The sequence below is a fragment of the Trichomonas vaginalis genome, chromosome VI, assembly GCF_026262505.1.
Source record: "Trichomonas vaginalis G3 chromosome VI, whole genome shotgun sequence".
NCBI lineage: Eukaryota > Parabasalia > Trichomonadida > Trichomonadidae > Trichomonas > Trichomonas vaginalis.
Genome location: NC_067208.1, coordinates 13,480,315 through 13,504,814, shown reverse-complemented (window position 1 = coordinate 13,504,814; position 24,500 = coordinate 13,480,315). Strand labels below are relative to the sequence as shown.

Below are 24,500 nucleotides of genomic sequence, written 5' to 3'. Positions count from 1 at the left end.
AAAGTAGATAGTGTATATCGATACCTAGTTTGATATTGTTCATATCATCCAAATGAATTTTTCACAATATATTATTATCCTTATCAAAAGTCATGCAAAATTCATTGATATTCAAAACGAAATCTAAAGAATATTTATGGAAATTTATTTTTCTATTACAAACACTATTTTATTCACTATTTTAAACATAGTATGAACAATAACATATGCATGCTAGTTACCTTAAGCTAGATTTAAACATTTAACATTATTTTCAACCAAAAGTACCAATTTGTTGTTTATATGGATCATATTTTCCTTTGGCAGCATCAATGAGTAGAGTGTGTACAAATTTCTTAATTTCAATTAGTTTTCCTTCTGAAATAGTTTCGAATTTTATCGAAATATTAGAATCCATGATAATTGCATCTGGTTGTAGTTGGTATACAAAACTTGCAACTCGCATTAATAAATCAGGTGAATGAAGAAACTTGATTTCCCTAATTAGTTGTTTGTCTGAAATTTCTGTATAATTTTGCTGCAAACATAGTGCATGAGGTTTACCATCTACTTCGGTAGGAAAATTCTTCGTGAATTTATGATGTTTGAGATATTCATGAAAATCATTTGACAAAATTATTAATTTAATCGAGCGTAAATCTTTAGATTTGAATTTACTGCCAAAATCAGCATTGAATTCATCTAAAAGCTGTTGTGCAGCTACTCTATAAATTGGATCAGTTGTTGCTGGAGAAGCAAAATACGTCAATAGATGACGGACATCTTTTGCAAAGTCTGTAGCTTCTTCGTAAAGACCGGCATATAGTTTCGTTTTGATTACTTGTAAGGTTGTTGGCTTTTCTATTTTCATATCGCATGGAAATTCGGGTGATCCGAGGAATAACTTATGAATCGGTCTTGAAAATAACTTAGATAATATATTTAAGCAATTATTATATTGAATCGAGTCCATTTACTTATTTTTGGTAAAAATATCCAAGAAACTTTTTAAAATAATGAACATTTGATAGCAAATTGTACAATTTAAAGAATATGAAACCAATAATTTCATATACATACACCACGTTTTCCTTTGAAAATTATGAAATATTAAATAATATATACTAATATTTATAAAAACAGTATTTAAATATAACAAACAAACATATAATTAATTATCAACAGCCTGAAGAAGATAACTTGACCATGAATCAGTAAATCTTGCCAAAAGTCTCGATGTTTTGCCCCAAAATCCTAAAGATTCATCTTTAGCCTTCTTTATTTGGCCATCAGACCATTGGAAATATGATTTCAGATTCTCTTCAGCGTCTTTTTCCTTTTTTACGTAAGAAATAAGCAAAGCAGTCACATCTTTCCTTTCATCCTTCACTTCTTCCTTCTGTACTTCAACTTTGGTCGATAGTTTTCTATGTGTTTCAGTTAATTCTGTTAATTTCTTTTCAATTTCTTGTAATGACATGCCGTTTCGCTCAAGAGAAGCTTGTTTCTCAGATGCAGTAATTGCACGTTGCAATGAAGCATATTCTTCTTCTAAACTTGTAATTTCTTGATTTTCTGACAATAATCTTTCTTCTCTTGATTGATTTTGAGCTGCATCGAGCTGTGCCAGTACTTGTTTCAATCTGCTATCTTCTTCTTCAAGTTCGTATTGAATTGATTCAGATTCTTCTTTCGATTTCAAGAAACTCTGCTGTAATTGCTCAATTGTGTTTTGATATTGTTGATTTGTTGATTGTTGGACTTCAATCTTTTTCTTTGTTGCAGAAATCTGCTCATTATACGTCGCAATTTGTTTTTCAAGTTCATCTCTATGTGATTTGAGATCATTTGCTCTTATACTATTTTGTTGTATTAGTGATTGAAGTTCAGCTGCTTTCGAGCGTGCTGCAAGCTTCAATTTCTTAGCTTTGTCGAGATCTGATTTAAGTTTTTCTGTTGTTGACTGGGCAACATTAATATTCTCTTGAGATGCTTTCAAATCTTGCTCCACAAAGTCTAAACTCCGTATTGCATCAAGAATTTCGGTAAATTTCTCTCTTTCAGAGTTTAAATTTGTTTGTTTTTGCTGAATTGACTCTAATTCTGTAATCAAAGCATCTGGATTATCCAAAAGTTTCATTGCCGGAAATAGATTTTGGATTTTTGTGAATGCTTCAAAATATTGCATTTTTTGTTTTCGTTTTTCTTCAATTACAGGGTCAACTTTGACTTCCTCTTTCGTTTCAGTATCAACTTTTGTTTCTTTTAATAGCTCTTCTACTTCATCAAGATCGATATCCGAAATATCTGACTCATTTTCTCCCTTTTCTTTTGTTTCTTCCTCTTCGTATTCTTCCTCATATTCACTTTCCTCTTCAGCATTAAGTATCTTGGCCGCTTCCTTTACTTTATTGATAAACCCGAAAAGCCGGTGCGTCATGATGTAGAAAATTTATTTAATTATTTCGATTTATGTGTGAGATAAGTTACTATTGTACATGTCAATAAAATATTTTGTATTTTTTTTACAAAATTTTTCATCTTTTCAACTTTTTTTTTCATAAAAATCAACAACTTTTTTTTTATATTATATGACTGATACAGAACCTAAGGTTACGGATGCCAAATCTCTTTTGCAAGATCTCTCACGCGAATATGATGAGTTAACCGAAACTAGAAACAATCTAGAAAAAGATTGTAAAGCTTTACAAGACCAAATTCAAAATCAGATACAAAGGATTAATGATGTCAATGAAGACATTACGAAACTTCGTGCCGAATACCAAGAGCAATTGCAGAACATTCAAAACGCAAAGAAAGATGAACAACAATCAGAAGGAGTGATCTTATATTTAGTAGATGAAAATACAATTAAGAATCCGGCTACCGTATCGCAATCTGTCGAAATTCGTGATAACTCTGTCATTTGTGCTACTTGTTTTTCTCCAAATGGAGCAAACTTAGCCATTGGCTCTGATAAAGTTCTTCGCGTTTATAATTTTGAACACGATTGCTTTGTTCTTGAAGCTCCATTTGCTGATCCAAATACTACCGATTCCATTTATATCAGATCAATTACATGGACACCAAACTCTAGCCAAGTAATTGCTGGTGCTGAAGATCATACAATTTACATTTTTAATATATCGCAAGACGCTGCAAGCCCCGAAAAAAGCGATCCAACGCCATGTGCAAGAATCTCTACAGCTGGCCAAGAAGTCTTTCAAGTTCAGTGCTTTAAGGATGGAAATAGGCTAGCGGCATCACTAGGCGATGGAAGCATTCAAATTTGGAATATTAAAACAATGCAAAAAATTACGCAGTTAGTTCGTAGTCCAGAGAAGCCATGTATTACAATCTCAATATCCAATGATAGCAAGATAATTGCCGCTGGATATTCTGATGGTTTTGTCGCATTTTGGAATCTCGAGACACAGTCAATGATTTTTGAACAAAACTGCCATTCAATGACTGTATATTCATGCATAATGCTTCCTAAATACAACAGAATCGTTACATCATCATTAGATAAAACAGTTAAAATTTGGGACATTATTGAAGGAGGTCTTTCACTTTGGAAGACTCTTGATAAACACTCAGAGTATGTACTGAGCTTAGCACTTGATCCAACAGAGAATTGGCTCATTAGCGGCTCGAAAGATATGACTTGCATCATTACAAGGCTTGATGAGGGCCGAATGATTTACCAACTGAAAAGCCATGAAAATTCAGTTATTACTGTTAGCTTCAGCCCGCTTGGAAACATGTTTTGCAGTGGTTCTGGAGATATGTATGTTAAAATATGGACATTCACACAGCCAACTCAAGTGTAAGGAGTTATATTCATTTAATATTAAGTAGTTGTATTTATAAGTTTTTAAAATTTTTATTATATTATTTTAATGAGATCCAAATCGATTTTTCAGTTAAGTTGCAACCATTTACAGGATATACCTATATTCCTATTTACTAATTTAATCACAACAAAAATATTCTCAATATTTTTTTTCCTCCCTTTCAATGAAATTGAAAGAACTTTGGAGGAATATATATATATACATGTTTAATAGGGACGAATGCAAAAAGTCAATTAGCATATAATATAATGCTTATATTTAGTAAAATTAATATACATTTCAAGGCTAGATTTCAAGAAAAATTGAAATCGTGATTTTTTGAGTGACAATAATATTTGTAATTAGATATAGTATCCAAATAACATATTATTGTGTATTCTGAAGTTTACACTTTTTTACAAGTTATCAAAAATTTTTCGCAATATCTTGCATAATATATTGTTTGGTACCATTCTTAATTGAATGAAACCTAGCGGTCATTCAATTTATTGTGTTGTTGATTCAAAAATTTTGAGACAGAATTTCTGAATTAATTCAATATACATACAAAGTGTGTGAAATATGTTTCTCAACGATTTCAAGTATAGTATGAAAATAAGAGTCTTTATTAATTTAAATAAATAATAAAAAAATTAGGCGACCCGCTCTTGAACCTTTTCCAGTCTGAAATTTTACATGACAGTCTTGTGAAAACGAAATTTATGTAAAAGTACGACATTTACGATAACATTGATGTCCAAGGGAGAAATTAACCAAACTCAATAACATTTTGTATGTAAGATTACGATATCGTAAAATTTTTGATTGATGTCTAAGGGAAAAGCAAGCCAAACTCATTATGACAAATTGATGGAGATTTTTACAGGATATAATGATGTCTACAATGCTTTGTACAGGCTGAAAACAAATGACGAAGAAAAATTAAACGCAATATACAAAAAAATCAAACAAAACCTGATTGACTCTTATCAAATTCAGCCTGATGTGATTATCAATGATATATCCGAACTTTCAATTTATAACAACCGCTACATGAAGTCATATTTAGCGATTGCCAAACAAATTGTTGACAAATACCATCTAAATCAGGTCAACAATATCAACGAAGTTTTTAATTACCTTTTCTACAAAGAATACAGTATAGTATTAGATGAAAACGGGAAAAAAATTTTAACGATTTTGAAGTTTCTCATTATACAGCTGATATTCACGAACAAAAAACAATTCACAGATCTATTATGGATGATGACAAAATATCATTGATAACCTTTACAGAAAGAGAAGGATTTGATAAAAATCAAGAATTAAAAAGTAAATTATATCCATATTCAGATGAAGGTCTTTCGTTACTTGAATTATGTTGTTATCATGGATCTGTTGATTGTTTTAAGTTTTTAATAACAAAATTTCAATCAATAATCACTTCAGAATGTCTTATATATTCATTTTTGGGTGGAAATCCAAACATTATGAATGAATGCTTGAAAGTTATAATACCAGATAATCTATGCATGAAATATGCAATTATATCACACAATATTGATTTTGTCACGTTTTTGATGAATGAACACAACATAAAAATTAATTTAGAATTGTGCTCTCAATACAATAATCTCCAATCATTTTTAGTTTATTTGGACCAAACAAATGATATCAACAAATGTTTTGTTTATTCTCCGAATTTCCATCTTTCATCACTTTTAGAATATCTTATTTCAAATGGAGCAGATATCAATGCTAAAAACAAAGATGGATGTACCTCTCTTCATTATGCAGCCAGGAATAATAACAAAGAAACAGCCGAAATTCTTATTTCAAATGGAGCAGATATCAATGCTAAAAACAAAGATGGATGTACCTCTCTTCATTATGCAGCCAGGTTAAATAACAAAGAAACAGCCGAAATTCTTATTTCAAATGGAGCAGATATCAATGCTAAAAACAAAGATGGATGTACCTCTCTTCATTATGCAGCTAGGTATAATAGCAAAGAAACAGCCGAAATTCTTATTTCAAATGGAGCAGATATTAATGCTAAAGACGAAGATGGATGGACCTCTCTTCATTATGCAGCCAGGAATAATAACAAAGAAACAGCCGAAATTCTTATTTCAAATGGAGCAGATATTAATGCTAAAGACGAAGATGGATGGACCTCTCTTCATTATGCAGCCAGGAATAATAACAAAGAAACAGCCGAAATTCTTATTTCAAATGGAGGAGGGGGGCACAAACTTGCCCAGTGAGGTGAAGTGAAAAGTGACAGGTTTACATGTCAGAAATGTAAAGTGTCAGATTTGAAACAAAAAATGGATTAATTTATTATTATATGATAGAGAGATTTAGTAAGTTACTATCAAATTTGTAAGTAAGGGGAAAAAAAAGTAAGAAAGAAAAAAAAATTAAAAAAAATAAAAAGCCACTCGCTTCGCTCGCGGTTGACAAAAAGAACAAATTCGAAAAATAATTGTATGAAATTACGAAACTAAGCCACTCGCTTCGCTCGCGGCTTAAGAAAAGAACAGATTCGAAAAAAGATTGTATGAAATTACGAAACTAAGCCCCTCGCTTCGCTCGCGGCTGACGAAAAGAACAGATTTGAAAAAAGATTGTACGAAACTACGAAACTAAGCCGCGAGCGAAGCGAGCGGCTTAAGTAAACAACATATTTCAGATTATCGATACTAAAAATTTTTTTATTTTATTACTTTTTTTTTTGCATTTTTTTAAAGGGTGCACACGAGAGGATCATGTAAACTTCAGAATTTAGAACCTTATTTTTAGGCATTATCTTGGCTACCTATTTAGGCTCGAAAAGCAAAAAATATCAAAAAATACAACTTGACTCCATTATGACCCTTTCATGGAGGTAGTTTTTATCCGCTAGTATTTTCCCTTTGAATCTCTTTACAATTCGAAATCAAATTCAAAACTCAGTAGAAGAAAGGAAGAATCGACTTACTACGGTTGTAATACGAATAAATACATATATTTAATTATTTTTATTTACATAATAATTGTTTGAAGCTCATATTCCATCAAATTTTTAAATAAAAACATTAAAATGTTGAAAATGTTCATATATTTTAATAGGGTTTTGGCACTTTATTGAGGAATTACTACATACATAGTCGAACTGAACTTGATATTTTGAAATTTAAATTATTTATCAAAATTAAAATTTAACTTGAAATTTATAATTATTTAGTCATATTTTGCATAATTCTAAGTAGATTTTGTAAAAAATCAAGAAAGAAAAATTTTAACGTGCTTTATTTTTTCTTTTTTATAATAATACATATTATTATATAATTAACATATTCATAATGTTTCACCCTTTCAAAAATATAATCCTCCTCCTCTCAAATAAACGTACATATGGGTGGCCTCTTTTTTCAAAAAATTAAAATTTGAAATTTTGGGCTCAAATATTAGAGATTTTTTCAACCTTCAACGATATATGTTGTCTATATCAGACCTCCTTTCTTTTTGATACTTAACATTGTTCCTAAATCTTAGCCGTTAAGGCTGTTCTGAAAATATTTTTTTTTTCGAAAACATTCGAAAAAAATTCTTAAAATTCAAAAATCCCTTAATTCCTGAGGATTTTGGAAAAAAGTTTTTACATGAACATGTGTATATTAGATGAAGTATATTGATAAGGTAAAAATCAAATTTTATTGCATATTCATCGAGAAAATAAACTAACGAATCCCTCAAAATTGAGAGGGTAATCCTCCTCCTCTCAAATAAACGTACATATGGGTGCACCCTTAAGAAGCTATATTCTGAAGTTTACATGATCCTCTCGTGTGCACCCTTAAAAAAATGCAAAAAAATTGAATACTTTACTGGCTGGGCAAATTTGTCGCCGCCCCCAAATGGAGCAGATATCAATGCTAAAAACAAAGATGGATGTACCTCTCTTCATTATGCAGCCAGGAATAATAACAAAGAAACAGCCGAAATTCTTATTTCAAATGGAGCAGATATCAATGCTAAAAACAAAGATGGATGTACCTCTCTTCATTATGCAGCTAGGTATAATAGCAAAGAAACAGCCGAAATTCTTATTTCAAATGGAGCAGATATCAATGCTAAAAACAAAGATGGATGGACCTCTCTTCATTATGCAGCCAGGAATAATAACAAAGAAACAGCCGAAATTCTTATTTCAAATGGAGCAGATATTAATGCTAAAGACGAAGATGGATGGACCTCTCTTCATTATGCAGCCAGGAATAATAACAAAGAAACAGCCGAAATTCTTATTTCAAATGGAGCAGATATCAATGCTAAAAACAAAGATGGATGGACCTCTCTTCATTATGCAGCCAGGAATAATAACAAAGAAACAGCCGAAATTCTTATTTCAAATGGAGCAGATATCAATGCTAAAAACAAAGATGGATGTACCTCTCTTCATTATGCAGCCAGGAATAATAGCAAAGAAACAGCCGAAATTCTTATTTCAAATGGAGCAGATATTAATGCTAAAGACGAAGATGGATGGACCTCTCTTCATTATGCAGCCAGGAATAATAACAAAGAAACAGCCGAAATTCTTATTTCAAATGGAGCAGATATTAATGCTAAAAACAAATATGGATGTATCCCTCATCAAATAACAACCAGGAATAATAGCAATATTCACTTTGATTTTTGAGAAGTTTACGGTGTCATAAAAAAAAATTCAGAGGCCTGGCGTTACGAAAAGCGTGACACCGTAAATTTCTCAAATATATATGTAAACTTCTCAAAAATAAACAGTCTCATATTAAAAATGAATAGTTTACGTCATAATGCCTCGTGAATCCAACTTTGAACTTTGCATCTGCAATGCAAAGTAATATGATTTTTGATATTTTATTCAATAACTCTAAAGAATAATTTTGCAAATTATCTCAGATTTTTCAGAGGATTGAGTTACGTTTATAGAAATAATACGCTTATAACAAATAAGTATATTAGGATGCATTCATTTAGAAAATTTTGTGTTTTCTTGAAGGATCTTTCGTGAAATTTTAACATTCTTCTCTAACTTCTCAATTTCTTTATCTAAATCACTTACATTAGAGTTACTCTCGAGTTCAAATGAATTGGATGAATAACATGATGATGAGTCAAGAATTTGAACATTTTTGTGTTTTTTGTATGAAATATGTTCTTTATAATCTTGGTTTTCTTTGGTACTTTTAGATGATTTGTGATGATAAGTTGTGCTTTCTTCATGACAGTCACGATGTTTCTTTCAGAAATTTTCAATTTGTTTTTGGAGTTTGCAAATAAACTTTTTAGATTGACAAAGTTCGTATTTAAGTTTGGATACTTTGTTTGTCAAGTTTTCAATTGTTTCTTTCGAATTAGATTGAGAATCACGACGCATCTGCTTTAACAAGATAGTGTTTTCTTCCATCTGTTCTTGAACACTTTGTTTGGATCGCTCAAGTAAAGATCTGAGTTCTTTGTTTTCTTGAACAACATTATCAAGTTCTTTTTGCAAGCGTTCAACTTGATTTGTTAAAAATCGTGATTTTTCTTGCTCTTTAAAGAGTGAAGATGATGTACTGTTGTATAACCGTTGAAGATCGGAAATTTCATATCGCGTTTGCTTTTCAGAACTGATTGCATCTTCTGATTTGACTGAAAATTGTTCGATCTTGGATTTGAGGATAGAAATTTTAGATTCTTTCTTACTCAGTTTTTGAAGAAGATCGTCGATCTTAGAACGAAGAGATGAATTTTCGGATTCTAACGACTTAAGATTGATATTGTTTTCTCGTTCATTCTTTTGGAACTTATTCCTTAAACGTTGGAGTTCAACGCTCTCTGTATCTTTATTACCAAATTGTTGATGAAAATCATTAAGTTGACGTTGCAGATCTGAAACTTTCTGGACTAGAGCTTCATGAGTTTCTTCGAAATCATTGGTTGAGATCTTTGTGCGTTTAGTTTTTGTTTGTAACTCGGTTTCAAGATTGTTAATCTTTTCATACATTTTGGATTGTTCAATGTTGAATGTTTTAATGTTTTTAATTGATGAATCACGTTCTTCAATGAGTTGCTTGATCCATTTAATGAACTCATTCGTATCTTGTGGTGAATCTGGAAATGCATTATGAATCATTCTCATTGAGTCTGATGACTTATTTGACTGGTTTCGAAAAACAACATCATTGAATATCATGCATCCTGCTAAAAGAGAATAGACTTCTTTGAATGCATTCTTTAATGAATTGACATTTTTACTCTTGAATGCATCTTTTGCAATAGTATCAAGTTCCGACAATCTTTCATCTATGCTATCGATTTGAGATATATAGTATTTGTAGTCGCTTAAATGGTTTGAATTAGATACGTTATCGAATCCGTTTTCTTGCAAAAAAACGCGAGTTCGTGATGCTTGTCTTGATTAAATAAATTTATGACTTATTACCTCAGTGTATATGTTTGATTCAAGTTTTAAATAAATTATTTTGCTTACAAAGGCTCTGTTATCTATATTCGATTTGAATTTTCATTTAAATATCAGGATGAAATCAATATTTATAGTGCATTATGTAAAACTATCTATGCACTATCATAGGGAAAGACTTATTTGACTATATGAAATTGAGCTGAAAAAATGCCCGTTTATTTTTATTTTTTTGATTTTAATTGAGGAAAAATAACAAGTCAACAGAGCTCAACTTTTAATAATTCAATAGATAGTCCTAACCAAAACAGTGTTAGGAAGAAAATATCTATAATTACCGAGAAATTTACGCTTCCAATGCTTCAATCTTTCCCAGAAGTTACGTTAATTCCTGATAAAATTAATTTTCCGAAGACATTCCCTGGAAAGAGTGTTGAATGCAAAGTATTAATGGGAAATTCAGGTATTAAACCTGAAGAATATACATTATCAGTAACAGGAGATTCAGAATTTACAATTCCAACAAATAAAATTACAATTCCTCCTGGGGGAACATATGCTATGCTTGTTTCGTTTAAACCTACTAAAATTGCAGTTTATAACGGTGCTGTAATTTTTGAAGGAAGATATCCATTTTCACTTACGTTAACAGGACACTGCGTTCCTTCAATCTTCGAAATACCACCACCACATGCCAAATGCTGGACTTTTTCACCAGATGAAACAGATCAACTAATTCAATTCAGCAACAGAGATGTATCTAAGACTTTATCAGTAGCTGTTCAAACAAATACAAACGCCTTTACAATAGAACCTCCAGCGTTTGATATTCAACCATTAAGCACATTTAGTGCGAAAATTCATTATGATAAAACCAAAAGTTCAGTGAGTAATCCAATGCTTTCAATTTCATGCAGTCAAACAGAAGAAATGTTTGAAATACCACTACAAATTGGCCAAAAGCGAGAGACAATTAAATTCAATCTCGGCACAACATTAGTCAACAGAATCCTCAAAAAAGAATTTAAACTTATGCAAGAAGAGCAAGCACCGTCAGTATCTTGGCCATTTTCGATTGTTTCGAATGGAGAAAAGCAAAATAAATTAAATTTCGAATTTTCTAGTCCAAAACCAGGCGAATTCTCCACAACTGTCTCCATGCAAGACTTTGATATATTACTCAGTGCTGAAGCAAAAGAAATACCATTTTCAATCAATGTACCTGATCAATTTCCAAAAACTCCTTTCACAATATTCAATCGCAGCAAAGATATATTACAGATACAATTAACAGGATATGGTATCCATCTTCAGAAAAATTACGTAACAATTGCTCCAGGTGAAATTGCACACGTAGTTTGTGATGAAAATGATGTAATTCAACCTGGAGCTTCATTAAAACTTGTTTGGGAACATAATGGAACCATTTTCACAGAAGAAATACCATTTAAAGTAACAGAAGCTACCGAATTAAACCCATCAAGCATAAAATCATCCTCAGCATTAAAATCTTCATCAGAAAGCGAGAGAACAGAAATAAGTATTAATAGATCAACCCAAAGTACAAAGAGACTTAAAGCTAATACACATTTAGTTGTGTTTTCTGGTTCTTCAAGGAGATTTCCACTTAAAATTACATCAGATCTCCCAGTTATTATATCACCTCCACCATTCATACGTCTTCCACGTAATTATAAACCAAATGACCCTTTCAATCTCAAATTACATAATGAAGATTCAGATATTATGTATGGATTTATAACAATAAGGACGAAACTCGATGAAATACGTATACCTGCAATTGCAATGCCATGTGTATCCCAATTAGACATACCAGAATCAATATCGATAAACAGAATTGGAAATCTTTCAATAAAGAATTATGGGAAAAGTACAGCTTATGTTAATTTACAGAGTCAAGATGCAAAAACATCTAAAACGGATCTAATTATTAAACCAGGAGTAACATCCCAAATAGAAGTACAGTCAGAAAAAGATTCAGAAATATTAGTTACATCAAAAGAGATTCTTACAACAAAAATTGAAGAATTTTTAGAAGGAAAAGATACTGATGATTCAAAGTTAAATGATGTTTTGCAACAATGCCGCACTAAAGATCTTAAAGCGCTTTGCGAATACTCGACAACAACTAAAACTGTGAAAGTTTTGGTTTCAAATGAATCAAAGAAATCTAATTTCTCAGTTTCAGTTGATAAACTCGTTTTCTATGGCTCTGATAGCCAATCATTCTCACTGATAAACATGTCAAGCGCTCCAACACGGTTCCAAGTTACTGTTTCTTCTCCTTTCATTAGCGTTGACCCTCTCTCTGGGTACGTTTCTCCATATTCATCACTTAGATTCGAAGTCAATGCATTGAAGAAAGTTGATGGTGAAATCACTATAAAGATAGGAGGAGAAGTCCTAAAAATCACAACATCATGTCAAGAAAAGAGTCTTGTTGTATCCACTTCATCTAGTGCTATTAACTTCCCAAGTTGCAAGCCAGGAACAATGAGAAGAGCTTCATTGAAAGTATCTAATAAAAGTTCACATAAAACTTTTATTACTGCTAAATGTGAAGCTCCATTCTTTTGTCCGTTCCCCGAATTCGAAATAGATCCAATGTCTTATGTTCTTCTTCCAGTTCATTTTACACCTCAGATTGAAGATTCTTTCAATGGACTTTTAACCTTAGAAACCGACTCAAGAACTTCTGTTGAAGTTATTGTTCACGGAATATGCTGTTAAAATTATCAAGAGTAATTATTTGTTTTGTTTTATAAAAGTTTTATGTTTTAAAATCTTTACGTTTCTCTTACAAAAATCGAATGAATTTAATATGTTATACGGAATCATTTTTGGAAATGACTGTAGTCACGAAATTAATCATCTAGCGCCAATTGAAACCATCACCCAATTGAGAATAAGATGAATAAACAGAATTAAATCTCCTACTTACAGGCTATTAATTTTCAAATTATCAAAAAATATGTAAAAATACTTCTTTTACTGAAACAAATATCACATTTGCGGTCGAATCGTCATGGATTTACCTCAGTTTGACACATTTAATCTATGCGAAAGCGTTCATTTCGATTTTTTCAATGAACTTCGATTTCGTTATTGAAAAATTAAATGAGTCGAATATATCCTGAGCATTTATATTAATAAAGAATAAAAGTTAAAAAAAAATAATGTCCATCTGACCATTTTAAATTTGTTAAACAGGATGCATATATCAATTTACAAATCATCCAAATTCCCGATCACATTGAACATTCAATTAATACTTGAAATGAATAGGGAAATAATAAGGATGTCAATTCGGAAAATTGTTTTCATTTTAGGAGAATATAATTTTCCTTTTGGAAAATTTAAAAAGTGAGACGCGCAGGATTCGAACTTTTTTAAAAGTTGATTTAAATATATTCTAGTGTGATTTCTAAGGATAATATCATATTTAAAATAAGAATATACTAGTTTGGGTGGTATAATTTTTTCGATAAATTTGAGAATATGTACGTTTAGGGCATCAAAAGCGTCAATTCGCTCAGCGAAAGCTGAGCTAGCTTCGTTCTCGAAAGAATAGGGAAGGAGTGAAAGAGAGTGATACAGAAGTTGACACATTCATATCATTTCAACAAATTTTGATCAAATTGAAATTCAATGAAATTCAATTCACTTCATATCTTTCAGTCAGTACATTGACATCCTTCTACATCACAATGATAACTCGTACATCAATAGTTCTACAACTAACTCAGAAAAAACAAGATTTTTACTTCCAGCTTACAGCTTTTAAAAAGTTTCGATGATAAAAATCACTCTACTCTTGTTTATCGATATGTTGTGATAGTAGGTAAACGTATTCTTATCGATATTAGTAAAAATATTTTTACGAAAATCTGAACCAATTACAGAGTTATTCATAAAGTTTATGATAACTGTAATTACTTCATCTTTGTTTTATATTTGAATAAACAATTTAATTTGCATAATTTTTTTTAGTTGAAAGACAGGAAACTTAGTTGAGTTTGTATTATTTTTATCGTTCAATTCATTGTATCAGTGGGTGATCCAGATATTTAAGATATTTAGAAAAAATTTATTAATTTGATTAACAAATTTTAATCAAAATAGCAAAAATCTATTTGATAGCTGTAAGCAAACAATAATTTTTATTTCAAGCAAAATCAATTATTTTCATCTAAACGTATAAAATTGTCAATTTTATGAGAATAAATTTAAAATCTCATGAAATGTAAAGGAGAGTAATATTTTTCAATTTTCTTTTTTTCTTTGTCTCAAATATTTTCTATTGTGAATTTTCTTGTTATCAAAAAATAATTTTAATATTTGTTTATTTCATTACATACAATAAAATTTTAAAAACTCTATTTCTTCTCAAGAAAATTTTTTTCCTTCATATGAAGAAACATTCTGTTCTCCATTTGATGCTGAGTCTAAATCTCGATTTTTGAATTTTCTTCTTTCCAAATTTCTTTTTTCCAAATTAGAAGTTTAATTCAAATTTTCAATAGTTTATATATTTTCTCAAACCGTCTTAGATTTTCTTACTTTTTGGGGATTTTCTCTCAAAATATACAAAAATAGTAATATCAATACATGTGTCTAATATACTTTAAAACCATCGTGATAAAATTCAAAAACGAAGAGATCTTCTCTCCAAATTTTTTTCAAAATCAAAAAAATGAGATAAAAAAGTACGTTTGGAAAATTCATTTTTAGCATTTTAGGAATTTTCTCACTTTTCTTCCAAATTGACATCCTTACAAATAACCCATAAAATCATCTTTTGATTGTTGGTTTTTAAGATTTTATTCAATCGCCATTCAAGTGCTTGATCGAGGGTTCTTCACAAAATTTCTATCGTCTAATAGTCAAATGAAAATCTTTCCTTTCTCCTCAACTCCAGAGAACTACCCAGATCAGCATAACCAAACACAGCTCAGTGATATCACAGACGAACAGTTCAATGCTGAATGGCAAAATCACACTTACCAGTGGTACCATCGTGTTTATCAAGCCATTTGCTTCCTTTTATTCTTGGGTCCGATCAGATTAGTCATAGGCGTTGGCGGATTTGCCCTTATGAACTTATTTGTCATCTATGGCCGTATGATTCAGCTCAAATTAACAAATAACAATCGCAAGTTCATGAAGAAATTCTTCTACTACTGCTTACAAGTCTCTGTCAGACTTGTTTCGTTCGCTTTCGGCCATATGAAGATCAGAATCCATGGAAAAGCCGATCCAGACACCAGAATCATCATTTCCAACCACAGTGCATACCATGACCCATTCATTGTTTCATATTGCATCCACTGCAGTGTTGTTTGCAAGTGGGAAATTGGCCAATCCATCTTAAAATACATGTTAGATCCATTAGATCCAATATATGTCCGTAGAGATCAGAGTGGCGGCCAATCAAAGCTTATTGTTGAACAAGCCGATAACAAGGAACTCCTTCCTGTCCTCATTTTCCCAGAAGGAACAACACATAAAGGAGATTATCTCTTTAAGTTCCACAGAAGCGCTTTCATCACACAGCACAAGGTTCAACCAGTCCTCATCAGATATAACCAGCCATTTGTTCCAAGAGGATGGAACTCCTACGGCTGGACTCAGACAAATACCCTCGAATACTTCTTCATGTGCCTCGCTATGCCATTAAACTTCGTCGACGTTACATTCCTCCCAGCTATGACACTGGCTGAGAACGAAAACTCCCCAGATAAGTTCGCTGAAAACGCAGAACTTCTTGTCGCTAATTTCTTCGGAATCAAGGCAACAACACGCTCAAACGATGAAATCTTTAAGCACAAGAAAGCACAAAAGGCCGCACAACAGCAAAATACTCAAAATAACCAGGAACAGCCAAAGCCTGAAGAAAATCACGAAAAAGTCAACTAATTCATCCTTGCAACTTCTTTATATTCATGTTTAAACTGAATAGTATTTAAATTTTACTTATATTATATAGTCTGATCACGAATAAAATTTTTTATTATCTAGAACTAGTTTTTTTATTAGTTCGTCTTGTTTAATCATTACAAAATTTTTAATGTTATTGGTTGCATTGAGAATTTGGATCAAATTGTACCAAAATTTCGAATGAATAAACGCAAAGAAATTAAATTTTGTTTTTAATACTTACAGTAATACAATTTGTAAGATTAGACCATATTGTAATATGAAACATCCTTTATCTTCTTTGAAATACATAAATACAGCAATCGATTTTCCATCTTCTTTTTGTTTCCTTGACATTTGTACAGTGTGAAATAAGAAGTTCGACTGCACATTTTCTATTATTATCTGCTGCACATTGAAAGGTATTTTTCCTCATAATCTTGATTTTCATCGATATTTGAAGTGTATGAAATAAAAAGCTCAGTAGTTTCTTTACTATTATAAACTGCTGCAATGAAACACCATGCTAAAGAAGAAATTCTGTAGAATCTCATTATTTTAATTCCGTTGCAATATGAAGAGCAGCTTATCCTTTTTCATCGTCTCATTAATATTTGCATCATCTGAAAATAGAAGTTCATCTGCTTCTTTAATATTTTTATCTGCTGCATAATGAAAGGCAATATATCCATCTTCATCTTTTACATCATGCGAAATTCTTTTAAAAAAATGAAAATATAATGAGTTATTATGCATTATCAATCAAGAGATTGATCTATTTTGAAAGAAAATAAATGAAATTTGAAAAAAAGTAAATTAAAAATTTATTTTAGAAGAGCTTTCAACTTCATTTCAGCTTCTTTCGCCAATGACGATACCAGCTGTCCATCATTTGATTCTATTTCGAGTGTTGCCTGTTCCCCATCAATTGCAATCAATGCCACAACGACATTTCCATTCTTTGCCTCAGCGAAAACAGTTTTAGACTGTTGGTCCTTTCCAGGGAGGACATTTCCCTGAATTGCGTTTGCTGTCGCCTGCAAAATTTCCCTTGGAGGAGCAGAAATATTCAATTTCACGACTTCTTTCTTCTTCAAGTTCTCTTTTGCAGCTGCCAACTTCTCTTCCGGTGCTGGAGAAAGGAACAATGATGGGAACAACTTGATTCTACACTCAAGAACTTCGGAATAAGAACAATGTGGAATTAATAACACTTTTGCAACGTTTGGAGCTGTCTGTTTCTCAACATGGAACGAGATAGTTGATTTAATACTCGAATTAGGTTCAATCTGTGATGTAGGTTGAAGAGAAACTCCTTTTACAAATCCTGTATCTTCATATTCAATGGAAACAGAGTCAATTTGGGTATCTAGGAGGTTCTCGAAGGTCAGTTCTACATCAATAACAGTATTATCATCATCATGGACTGTGAAATTGGTGGCAGAAACTTTAATAATTCCATTTTTGCCGATATTTTGGACTTTTGACTTTTCTTCTGGTCCTTTAACTGCTTTAGCTGCTTTTCCTTTGCCTTTCTTGGTCGGTTCGGCTTGTTTCTTGCCTTTTCCTTTCTTTCCAGCGGATTTCTTCTTTTTGCCTTGTTTTTCGTCGGTTTCCTCCTGCTTGACGATGGATTCTTCGTCTTCTGGTCCGTCCAAGTCTGGATTTGGAAGGTCGATGTCAGATGGAATTTCCAATTTTTCTTGTTCTTCGTCGTCTTCATCGGGTTGGGTCAGAACAGACGAGAGTTCACTCAGAGATTCCTTTCCATCATCGGAAGCGAGGAATTTGACAAGGGAATCCATACAAAGTGCTCGATCTTGTACATCCAAGAAGAAAGACATCTCAAACATAGGTAATTTGAGGGCGAAACTCTGTTCGAGCTCTTTCCTCTTCGATTCGTCGGTCGCGCAACGCAAATAAATCTTAAATGCGGATTGTATGCAACTGCTTTGTACTCTTGGGCCAAAATTGGAGACAACAGGCTGTAGAACTCTCTGGAAATCACCTGGGTCGCTGGAATATTCTCCCAAAATGTGGGAAGCGATCAATAACAAAGGATCAGCCGCTGTTATTGAAATTTTTGAGAGAATCGTGCCCATTTCCTTGGCCAACCTTGTCCTGGTGGTTGGAACTCTGACGGCCAAATCCAGGAACTGTTCACCTAATAATTTATAACATGAGATATTTCGCTCGGAAACAATATCCATGAGAACAGTTATGTACCAGTCGAAATCAGAAACAAGGGCGTAATCGTTTTGGACGCAAATTTCGATCAGTTTCTGAATAAGCATATTTTTCGTGGCTGTTCTCCTCGCGAGTTGGATATTGTCGAATATCTTGGACACTACGCTGTCAATGGTCTTGGAATTGGCCAAGGAAGCCAGTAAATCCAAGGCTTTGACCCTCATTGACTCATTATCGTTGTCGAGACATTCGGAAATGACTTCTCTGTACTGGGAGATCAGTTTCGGCTGTATCTCAAGAAGCTTGAGGAAGTATGAAAGTCCCAAAAATCGTAAGTTTTCGTCTGTAGAATGAATATATTTTTCAATTGTCTGGGTTGCAAGGGAAATGAGAGTGGAATCTGCAAGTCCCATCTGTAGTATTGAGTTGACGACTTCGAAAATGACATTTGGTGAGGTTACGGTGTCCATAATATTTGAATAAAGAGGAATTAACTTTTTGGCTGTACGTGGCTCGACAGTATTAAGGAGAGTAAGAATCTGGATAAGTCTGAGTCTAATCCAGTTGACATTTGTGGTCTCGAGCATCTTAAAGAACTTTGGAATTAATTGAGTAAATTGTTGAGGGAATAATAAGCAAAACATGTGGAAAACAGTGACTGTTGCATAAACTACACCTTTGTCAACATCATCCAAGCCGAGTTTAAGTGCAGAAAAGCCTGCTTTCAAGGCATCTGGATAATGGCAACAGATATGATAGAAAGTAGTGATTGCTTTTTGACGTACGTATATTTTTGAGGAACTCATCATCGAAACAACATCGTTTGCAATGTGCATTGCGATTGGTTGTGTTAAATAATTTGGAATTGAAGATAAAACACAGGAACAAACAAGAGGATCCTTGGAAGTCAAGTCACGAGCGATTCTATTTGTTGCCATTAAACATACTTCTGAGCTTGCTGTCCATAGAAATTCGGCTGCTGTGTAAGCAATTCTTTTGGCTGAGTAATTGTCTATGGACATAACATCGAGAATGTTAAAATCTGACCATACAGTGTCGTATCCGTTCATGCCGATGAAGATAATTACTTGTGCGGCATCCATTTTTGGTGTTGAACGAAAAGATTTAAATTGATCTTGAAGTTTTGCGAGAATTTCAACCATTTTTTCATCTTGCGTGCCATCTCCTATTGCCTTCAGGTATGATTTTGCAATATCATACAGCGGAGGCTTAAATAAATCGCTTGCAAGATTTTCCAATTTTTGCATTTTGGCACTTTTACAAATTTACGATGGCACTTTTCTGAACTTCCACCAAAAAAATTTTTTGTTGAAAGTTGATATCTGTATCTGTATACCCACTTTTTACATATGACATACATATCAATTATGACTCAAGGACTGCATAGTTGAATACCCAAATTAATCATTATCATGCAAAAAGAGGGCTGACTAAGAGTCATTGATGAATTCTTCACCTTTAGGAACATCTAAAGCAGATACTTTATGGGAATTGTATACATACCAGTTATTTGGACCTAAATCACAAGTTGAAAATTTTGAGAGGAGATAAATGGTCGGTTTAAACCCTTAACACATCTTCTGTTTGCTCTAAAAATTTTGATAGGCAACACAATGAGCCTAGTTAATATGTGATCATTTGATTATAGCGTAGTCTAATTCTTGATTTACTACATGTTCTGATTCGATTATTTACGATTCTATTAAACATAGATCTGTTGTAAAACATTAACATATCCCATATTTTTATGGACCAAAAGTGCTTTTGGTATAAAAATCATTCATTTTTATATAAATGAAGTTGAGAATTATTCCATACTTTCTTAGCCAGTATGTATGGATAATTATTATAAGTCTACCACTCTTATCTATCGTAATTACACCCAGAAAAGTCACTACAAAGGACTTCTTTTCACAAGCAAGAACTAGTCCATTTAATGACTCAGAAATACCAACTTGGTTCCTTCATGGAACTGATCTTCATGTCAGTTCAACTCGTAAGGGAAGTTACGAAAACATTTTAAACCAATTAAATAGATCAATTAATCTTTTAAAGCCAAAGAAAATCATTTTGACAGGAGATTTAGTTGACAACAAAGATGAAGGAGCGAAACGTCCCTATACATATCAACACGAAAATGATTGGAACGCATACAAGAAATTATTAGCCGAATTGAACTTAACAGGCGATTCCAGACTAGTTCAAGTTGCTGGAAATCACGATATCTACGATCTCATCAGCTATGACTCTAAGCATCACTATGCAAATAATACTTTATACAATTTTTCCGATTTTCAAATGAAAAGAATACCGCTCGATATTCCAGGCATTACAGCATCCATTCTAGCTATCAATCCATTCCAGTTCCCAACTCCTCCGATTGATCTTACTTGGTTTACTTCTCCAAAGTACGGTATTATCAAGAATGTCACTAACGAGATTATAAACAACAACGATGACATCCAAATACTTGCTCACCATCATCCAGCATTGATGTGGTATCCAAATAACGGAATGGATTCTTCATCATCATATGCTCAGTACTTAAAGCGCACATCCAATGTCCGCATGATTCTTTGTGGCCACAGACACCCAGAGCATCCAGTTTTCCAACATTTCGGAGACGTATTAGAAGTAATTGGAACTCCATGGCTTTTCTACAACGACAGAGTTGGTTTAATCACATATGACAACAGGAGAATCACCTACCATGAAGTAGACATCACAAAAGATCACGTAGCAGTCATGACAGCTCCTTCTCCAGTGAAACAAGTTTCAGGACTCGATATTTTCTCAGAAAGAAAGACAAGAATCAGAGCTCTTTACTTCGGAGAAACCCCTGGCAACTTGAGTGTCAGAGGGTCAGCTAATGGCAAGCTAAACTGCAACAGACAGATCGAAGAAAGTGTCTGGTTATGCACAATGGAAGCAGAGTTTTCAAATGGATATCATAACTTGACGATGGTCGGTGATTGGGAAGGAAACATCTCATTTACGGTCAATCCAACAGTAAGAGGTTTCGATGAACAGAGTTATTTAACTGAGCATTCCATTGCTTATACATTTTTGTTCGCTTGGTTTTTAATTGTTTCTATTGTTATCACGTTACCTGTCAATTTTTCGACTGTTGGAAGTCAAGCAGAACAATGGATCATTGGAAAGAACAACAACAGCCATTGGATGTTTGCTATATTCGGTGGTTTCATATTAGTTAGAAATAGATTGTACAATTCTCCTAAGTTTATTAAACTCGGAGCAATTCTTGCAACAATTTGGCCATTGATTCTTCCTTTGAATGTTTTCGCTTTGGACAAGAAACCAGCAATGTATTGGAGCTGGGGATACGTAGCAAATGCTATAAACATATTCCAGTTTGAAGGACAACAATTCGCTGTTTGGTACCTATACTTTGTAGTGTTAGGTTTCGCTTTCATTTCTTCATCAATTAAAGCAACATTCTGCTTATCGTGGGTGTTCGCTATTGACTTGTTAGTTTACTTGGGAACATTGGCTGGATGTTCTTATTACGCATACAAGACTTGGTCATGGTTTGGACTTGGTTTCGCTCTCACTTCTCCATGCTTCGTTCTCATCCCAATTGTTTTGCTAGTTTTCACAATCATTTTCGTTATGAAGTCTCTCAAAGGAAGAGAAACAAGAAATAACGAATTATTTGACAAATCTCTAGTGGAATAAGATAAACTCATTTTTTCAATAATCCATAGAAAATTTGAGAGAATCTCATTGAAAAAATTGAATTGGAGATGAAATTTGTGAAAAACGAGTTTATTTTTTATAAGAATAAACTCATTCTCTTTATGTTTTTGATAATTTAGTATTACTTTTTTCCTTAATCAATAAAATAAATGATTGGATTTTAGATTTCATTGAAATCCTGATTCAATTATCAGGTCAAATTAATTTTTATCCCAGTATTTCGGGTATATTGAAATTCAAATGCAATGTGATCATTTTAGACTTAGAATGACGATTCCATTCCTAACATTCATGAAGATTATTCATATCTTTCTGATCAAGAAGAATGAAAACATTTCCTTATCATATACAAGAGAAAATATCATATTAAAAACGAATTTCTAACTAAATTTCAATTCACATTTTTGATTTTTGCCAATTTGACATTTTGACAAATGAAGCGAGGAGTAGGAACTACTTTTGATATTGTTTCATTTGCAGTAGTGTCAACATTCCTAGCATTTGCCGCTTTAGTGTTATCATCAAGAAATATGGTACTTGCAAAACAAATTAAAAAAGATACAACAAGACTTACTCCAGGAAAGCCAATTTTTGCTAGAGCTATTATTGATTCATTGTATATAGTTCCTGTTGCTAAAGAAGAAAGTAAAGCCACTACATTTGCCTCAACATTAGCCGGTTTATTTTCATCTTTCTATAAAGATACAGGATATTCTCAGAAATACATGAAGGAAGATCAATATTTGCAGTTTTCAGCACAACATATCGACAAAATCCTCGCCAAGCATCCAAAAGCAACAGATTTACAAGAATTATCACATGTTAAATCGATAACAGATGATTTATTACATCCAATAGGCTCAAATAGTGCTGTTAAATTCAGTTTCAATGTGCAATTCAAGTCAAGCAACATCAGAGATATAAAACAAAAAATTGTTGAAGCGAATTACCCAATAGCTATCAAATACACCAAACTACAAGAGAGATATTTCTTCCCATGCACTCTAGATCTCTACAAATCGAGTAAATCCTGTGAATATTCCCAAACTACTCCAGAAACATTCGAAATTCCATTTTTGAGCAGCTCAGACTATACATTTTCCAGATCAGGCAAACAAATTCCAGTAGAAAACGAAACATTACTAATTGTTGGGTATTCTGATGAATATAGTCCGAAATCTTTCGTCAACATCAGCCAGAAAGAGAATACAAAGGGAGCTTTCTTTGTTAGAACCAACAATTGCAATCATGGCCACACATCTGTCTTTTTATCGAATCTTTTGACATCAGAAGAAGAAAGAATCCTTTGTCCCAATCTCAGGAACCCAATGAACTGGGTACCAACAACACTTCAATGCCTCAAAGATACAAAGGACCCGTCAAAATGTCAGATTCCTCAGAAATTCAAAAGAGGAAATAAAACCGTCACTTTTGCCGATACGTTAATTTGTACCAATTCCAAGTACTGTGATACATCATCTAAGTACGCATTGATTGGTTATGACCGCCCACTCATTTCTTTCTCTAATACGGGTGTTCCTTTAGCAACAATTGCAAAGATTTCAGATGATAATGTTGTTTCTGAAGTTTTAGAGACATTACCATTCCAGCACTTAAATCTGGCCTTCACCATTAAGGATTTCCAAGAAAATTCGAAATTTTGCGGATATTCTGCTTTGATGTACGATGAATTAGACACAATCATCCAAAGTGGTACTGGGACATGGATAGCTTATGGAGTTCAAGCTACTTTTCCATCTTCCGCTTATTCTAAGGAATTTTCTAAATATTATTCAAAATTTTCTTTGTAAATTTATCTTTTAGGAATAAAAATATGTATTGTACTCATAAAAGCTCAAATATTTAATCAATACTCAACATTTTGATTTCAATAATATTTTATTTTTTTTGAATTTGACTTTAATAGTGGAATATCATTCACATATATCTTAATTTTATCTTTTTAGAGAATATTTACTTAGTTAAAGGTCTTAATCCGCTTAATTAAATCTTTTGATATTGAATAAACATATCTTGCGCAGTCTAAACACACTTATAATATAGCTTCTTTAATCTAATTTCATTTATATATAAATAGATTCGGTAATTAATTTTGGAGTGGTAATAAAACATGAATGTTGGATGAGTAATAAAATAATTAAACTCCAACAGTTTGTCAGCCATATAAGCATTGTTCTAATCTAATAATTCAAAATCAAGCCATGCAATGAGTGATATCAACTAAAAGGAGCTTATCTAATTTACATATTGATCAGTTTCTTTGCATTGTAGTTGACTTCTTTAAGACTGTTAACAATAGCATCAAAGGGATTTTTTAAAAAGAGGAATTTGAGTTATGCAATAGCTGCAAAATTTTCGGAAGATGA

At 32.5% G+C, this 24,500-nt stretch overlaps 10 protein-coding genes across 10 annotated transcripts, besides 4 other annotated features; 6 read left to right on the top strand and 4 right to left on the bottom strand.

Moving 5' to 3' along the window:
* Positions 1 to 138: 138 nt before the first annotated feature.
* Positions 139 to 972, bottom strand: TVAGG3_0859330 (bromodomain family; the record flags this gene model as incomplete). The annotated part of the gene is made up of 1 exon (XM_001308749.1): positions 254 to 952. The coding sequence occupies one exon, from the start codon at positions 950 to 952 to the stop codon at positions 254 to 256; it is 699 nt and encodes a 232-aa protein (XP_001308750.1).
* An 88-nt stretch (positions 973 to 1,060) lies between these two features.
* Positions 1,061 to 2,419, bottom strand: TVAGG3_0859320 (uncharacterized protein; the record flags this gene model as incomplete). Its single annotated transcript, XM_001308748.1, has 1 exon — positions 1,151 to 2,419. One exon carries the CDS (start codon positions 2,417 to 2,419, stop codon positions 1,151 to 1,153), a length of 1,269 nt encoding a protein of 422 aa, XP_001308749.1.
* Positions 2,420 to 2,555: 136 nt separating this feature from the next.
* Positions 2,556 to 3,879, top strand: TVAGG3_0859310 (WD repeat-containing protein family; the record flags this gene model as incomplete). Its single annotated transcript, XM_001308747.1, has 1 exon — positions 2,571 to 3,812. The coding sequence occupies one exon, from the start codon at positions 2,571 to 2,573 to the stop codon at positions 3,810 to 3,812; it is 1,242 nt and encodes a 413-aa protein (XP_001308748.1).
* Positions 3,880 to 5,074: 1,195 nt separating this feature from the next.
* On the top strand, positions 5,075 to 6,082 carry TVAGG3_0859290 (cyclin-dependent kinase inhibitor 2C-related family; the record flags this gene model as incomplete). Its single annotated transcript, XM_001308746.1, has 1 exon — positions 5,075 to 6,082. One exon carries the CDS (start codon positions 5,075 to 5,077, stop codon positions 6,080 to 6,082), a length of 1,008 nt encoding a protein of 335 aa, XP_001308747.1.
* Positions 6,057 to 6,079: a mobile genetic element.
* A 170-nt stretch (positions 6,083 to 6,252) lies between the features above and the next one.
* Positions 6,253 to 6,418: a mobile genetic element.
* Positions 6,419 to 6,567: 149 nt separating this feature from the next.
* Positions 6,568 to 7,609: a mobile genetic element.
* Positions 7,610 to 7,714: a mobile genetic element.
* Positions 7,715 to 8,632: 918 nt separating this feature from the next.
* TVAGG3_0859250 (tropomyosin family) lies at positions 8,633 to 10,427 on the bottom strand (the record flags this gene model as incomplete). Its single annotated transcript, XM_001279992.2, has 1 exon — positions 9,088 to 10,023. The coding sequence occupies one exon, from the start codon at positions 10,021 to 10,023 to the stop codon at positions 9,088 to 9,090; it is 936 nt and encodes a 311-aa protein (XP_001279993.2).
* A 71-nt stretch (positions 10,428 to 10,498) lies between these two features.
* On the top strand, positions 10,499 to 13,029 carry TVAGG3_0859240 (uncharacterized protein; the record flags this gene model as incomplete). The annotated part of the gene is made up of 1 exon (XM_001308743.1): positions 10,609 to 13,002. The coding sequence occupies one exon, from the start codon at positions 10,609 to 10,611 to the stop codon at positions 13,000 to 13,002; it is 2,394 nt and encodes a 797-aa protein (XP_001308744.1).
* Positions 13,030 to 15,113: 2,084 nt separating this feature from the next.
* TVAGG3_0859230 (sn-1-glycerol-3-phosphate C16:0-DCA-CoA acyl transferase protein) lies at positions 15,114 to 16,760 on the top strand (the record flags this gene model as incomplete). The annotated part of the gene is made up of 1 exon (XM_001308742.2): positions 15,160 to 16,188. The coding sequence occupies one exon, from the start codon at positions 15,160 to 15,162 to the stop codon at positions 16,186 to 16,188; it is 1,029 nt and encodes a 342-aa protein (XP_001308743.1).
* Positions 16,761 to 16,849: 89 nt separating this feature from the next.
* On the bottom strand, positions 16,850 to 19,647 carry TVAGG3_0859220 (delta adaptin-related family; the record flags this gene model as incomplete). The annotated part of the gene is made up of 1 exon (XM_001308741.2): positions 17,013 to 19,643. One exon carries the CDS (start codon positions 19,641 to 19,643, stop codon positions 17,013 to 17,015), a length of 2,631 nt encoding a protein of 876 aa, XP_001308742.1.
* Positions 19,648 to 19,738: 91 nt separating this feature from the next.
* Positions 19,739 to 22,347, top strand: TVAGG3_0859210 (metallo-dependent phosphatases family; the record flags this gene model as incomplete). The annotated part of the gene is made up of 1 exon (XM_051249644.1): positions 20,191 to 22,092. One exon carries the CDS (start codon positions 20,191 to 20,193, stop codon positions 22,090 to 22,092), a length of 1,902 nt encoding a protein of 633 aa, XP_051085119.1.
* A 199-nt stretch (positions 22,348 to 22,546) lies between these two features.
* Positions 22,547 to 24,424, top strand: TVAGG3_0859200 (papain family cysteine protease domain containing protein family; the record flags this gene model as incomplete). Its single annotated transcript, XM_001308740.1, has 1 exon — positions 22,548 to 23,924. The coding sequence occupies one exon, from the start codon at positions 22,548 to 22,550 to the stop codon at positions 23,922 to 23,924; it is 1,377 nt and encodes a 458-aa protein (XP_001308741.1).
* Between the last annotated feature and the right edge of the window lie 76 nt (positions 24,425 to 24,500).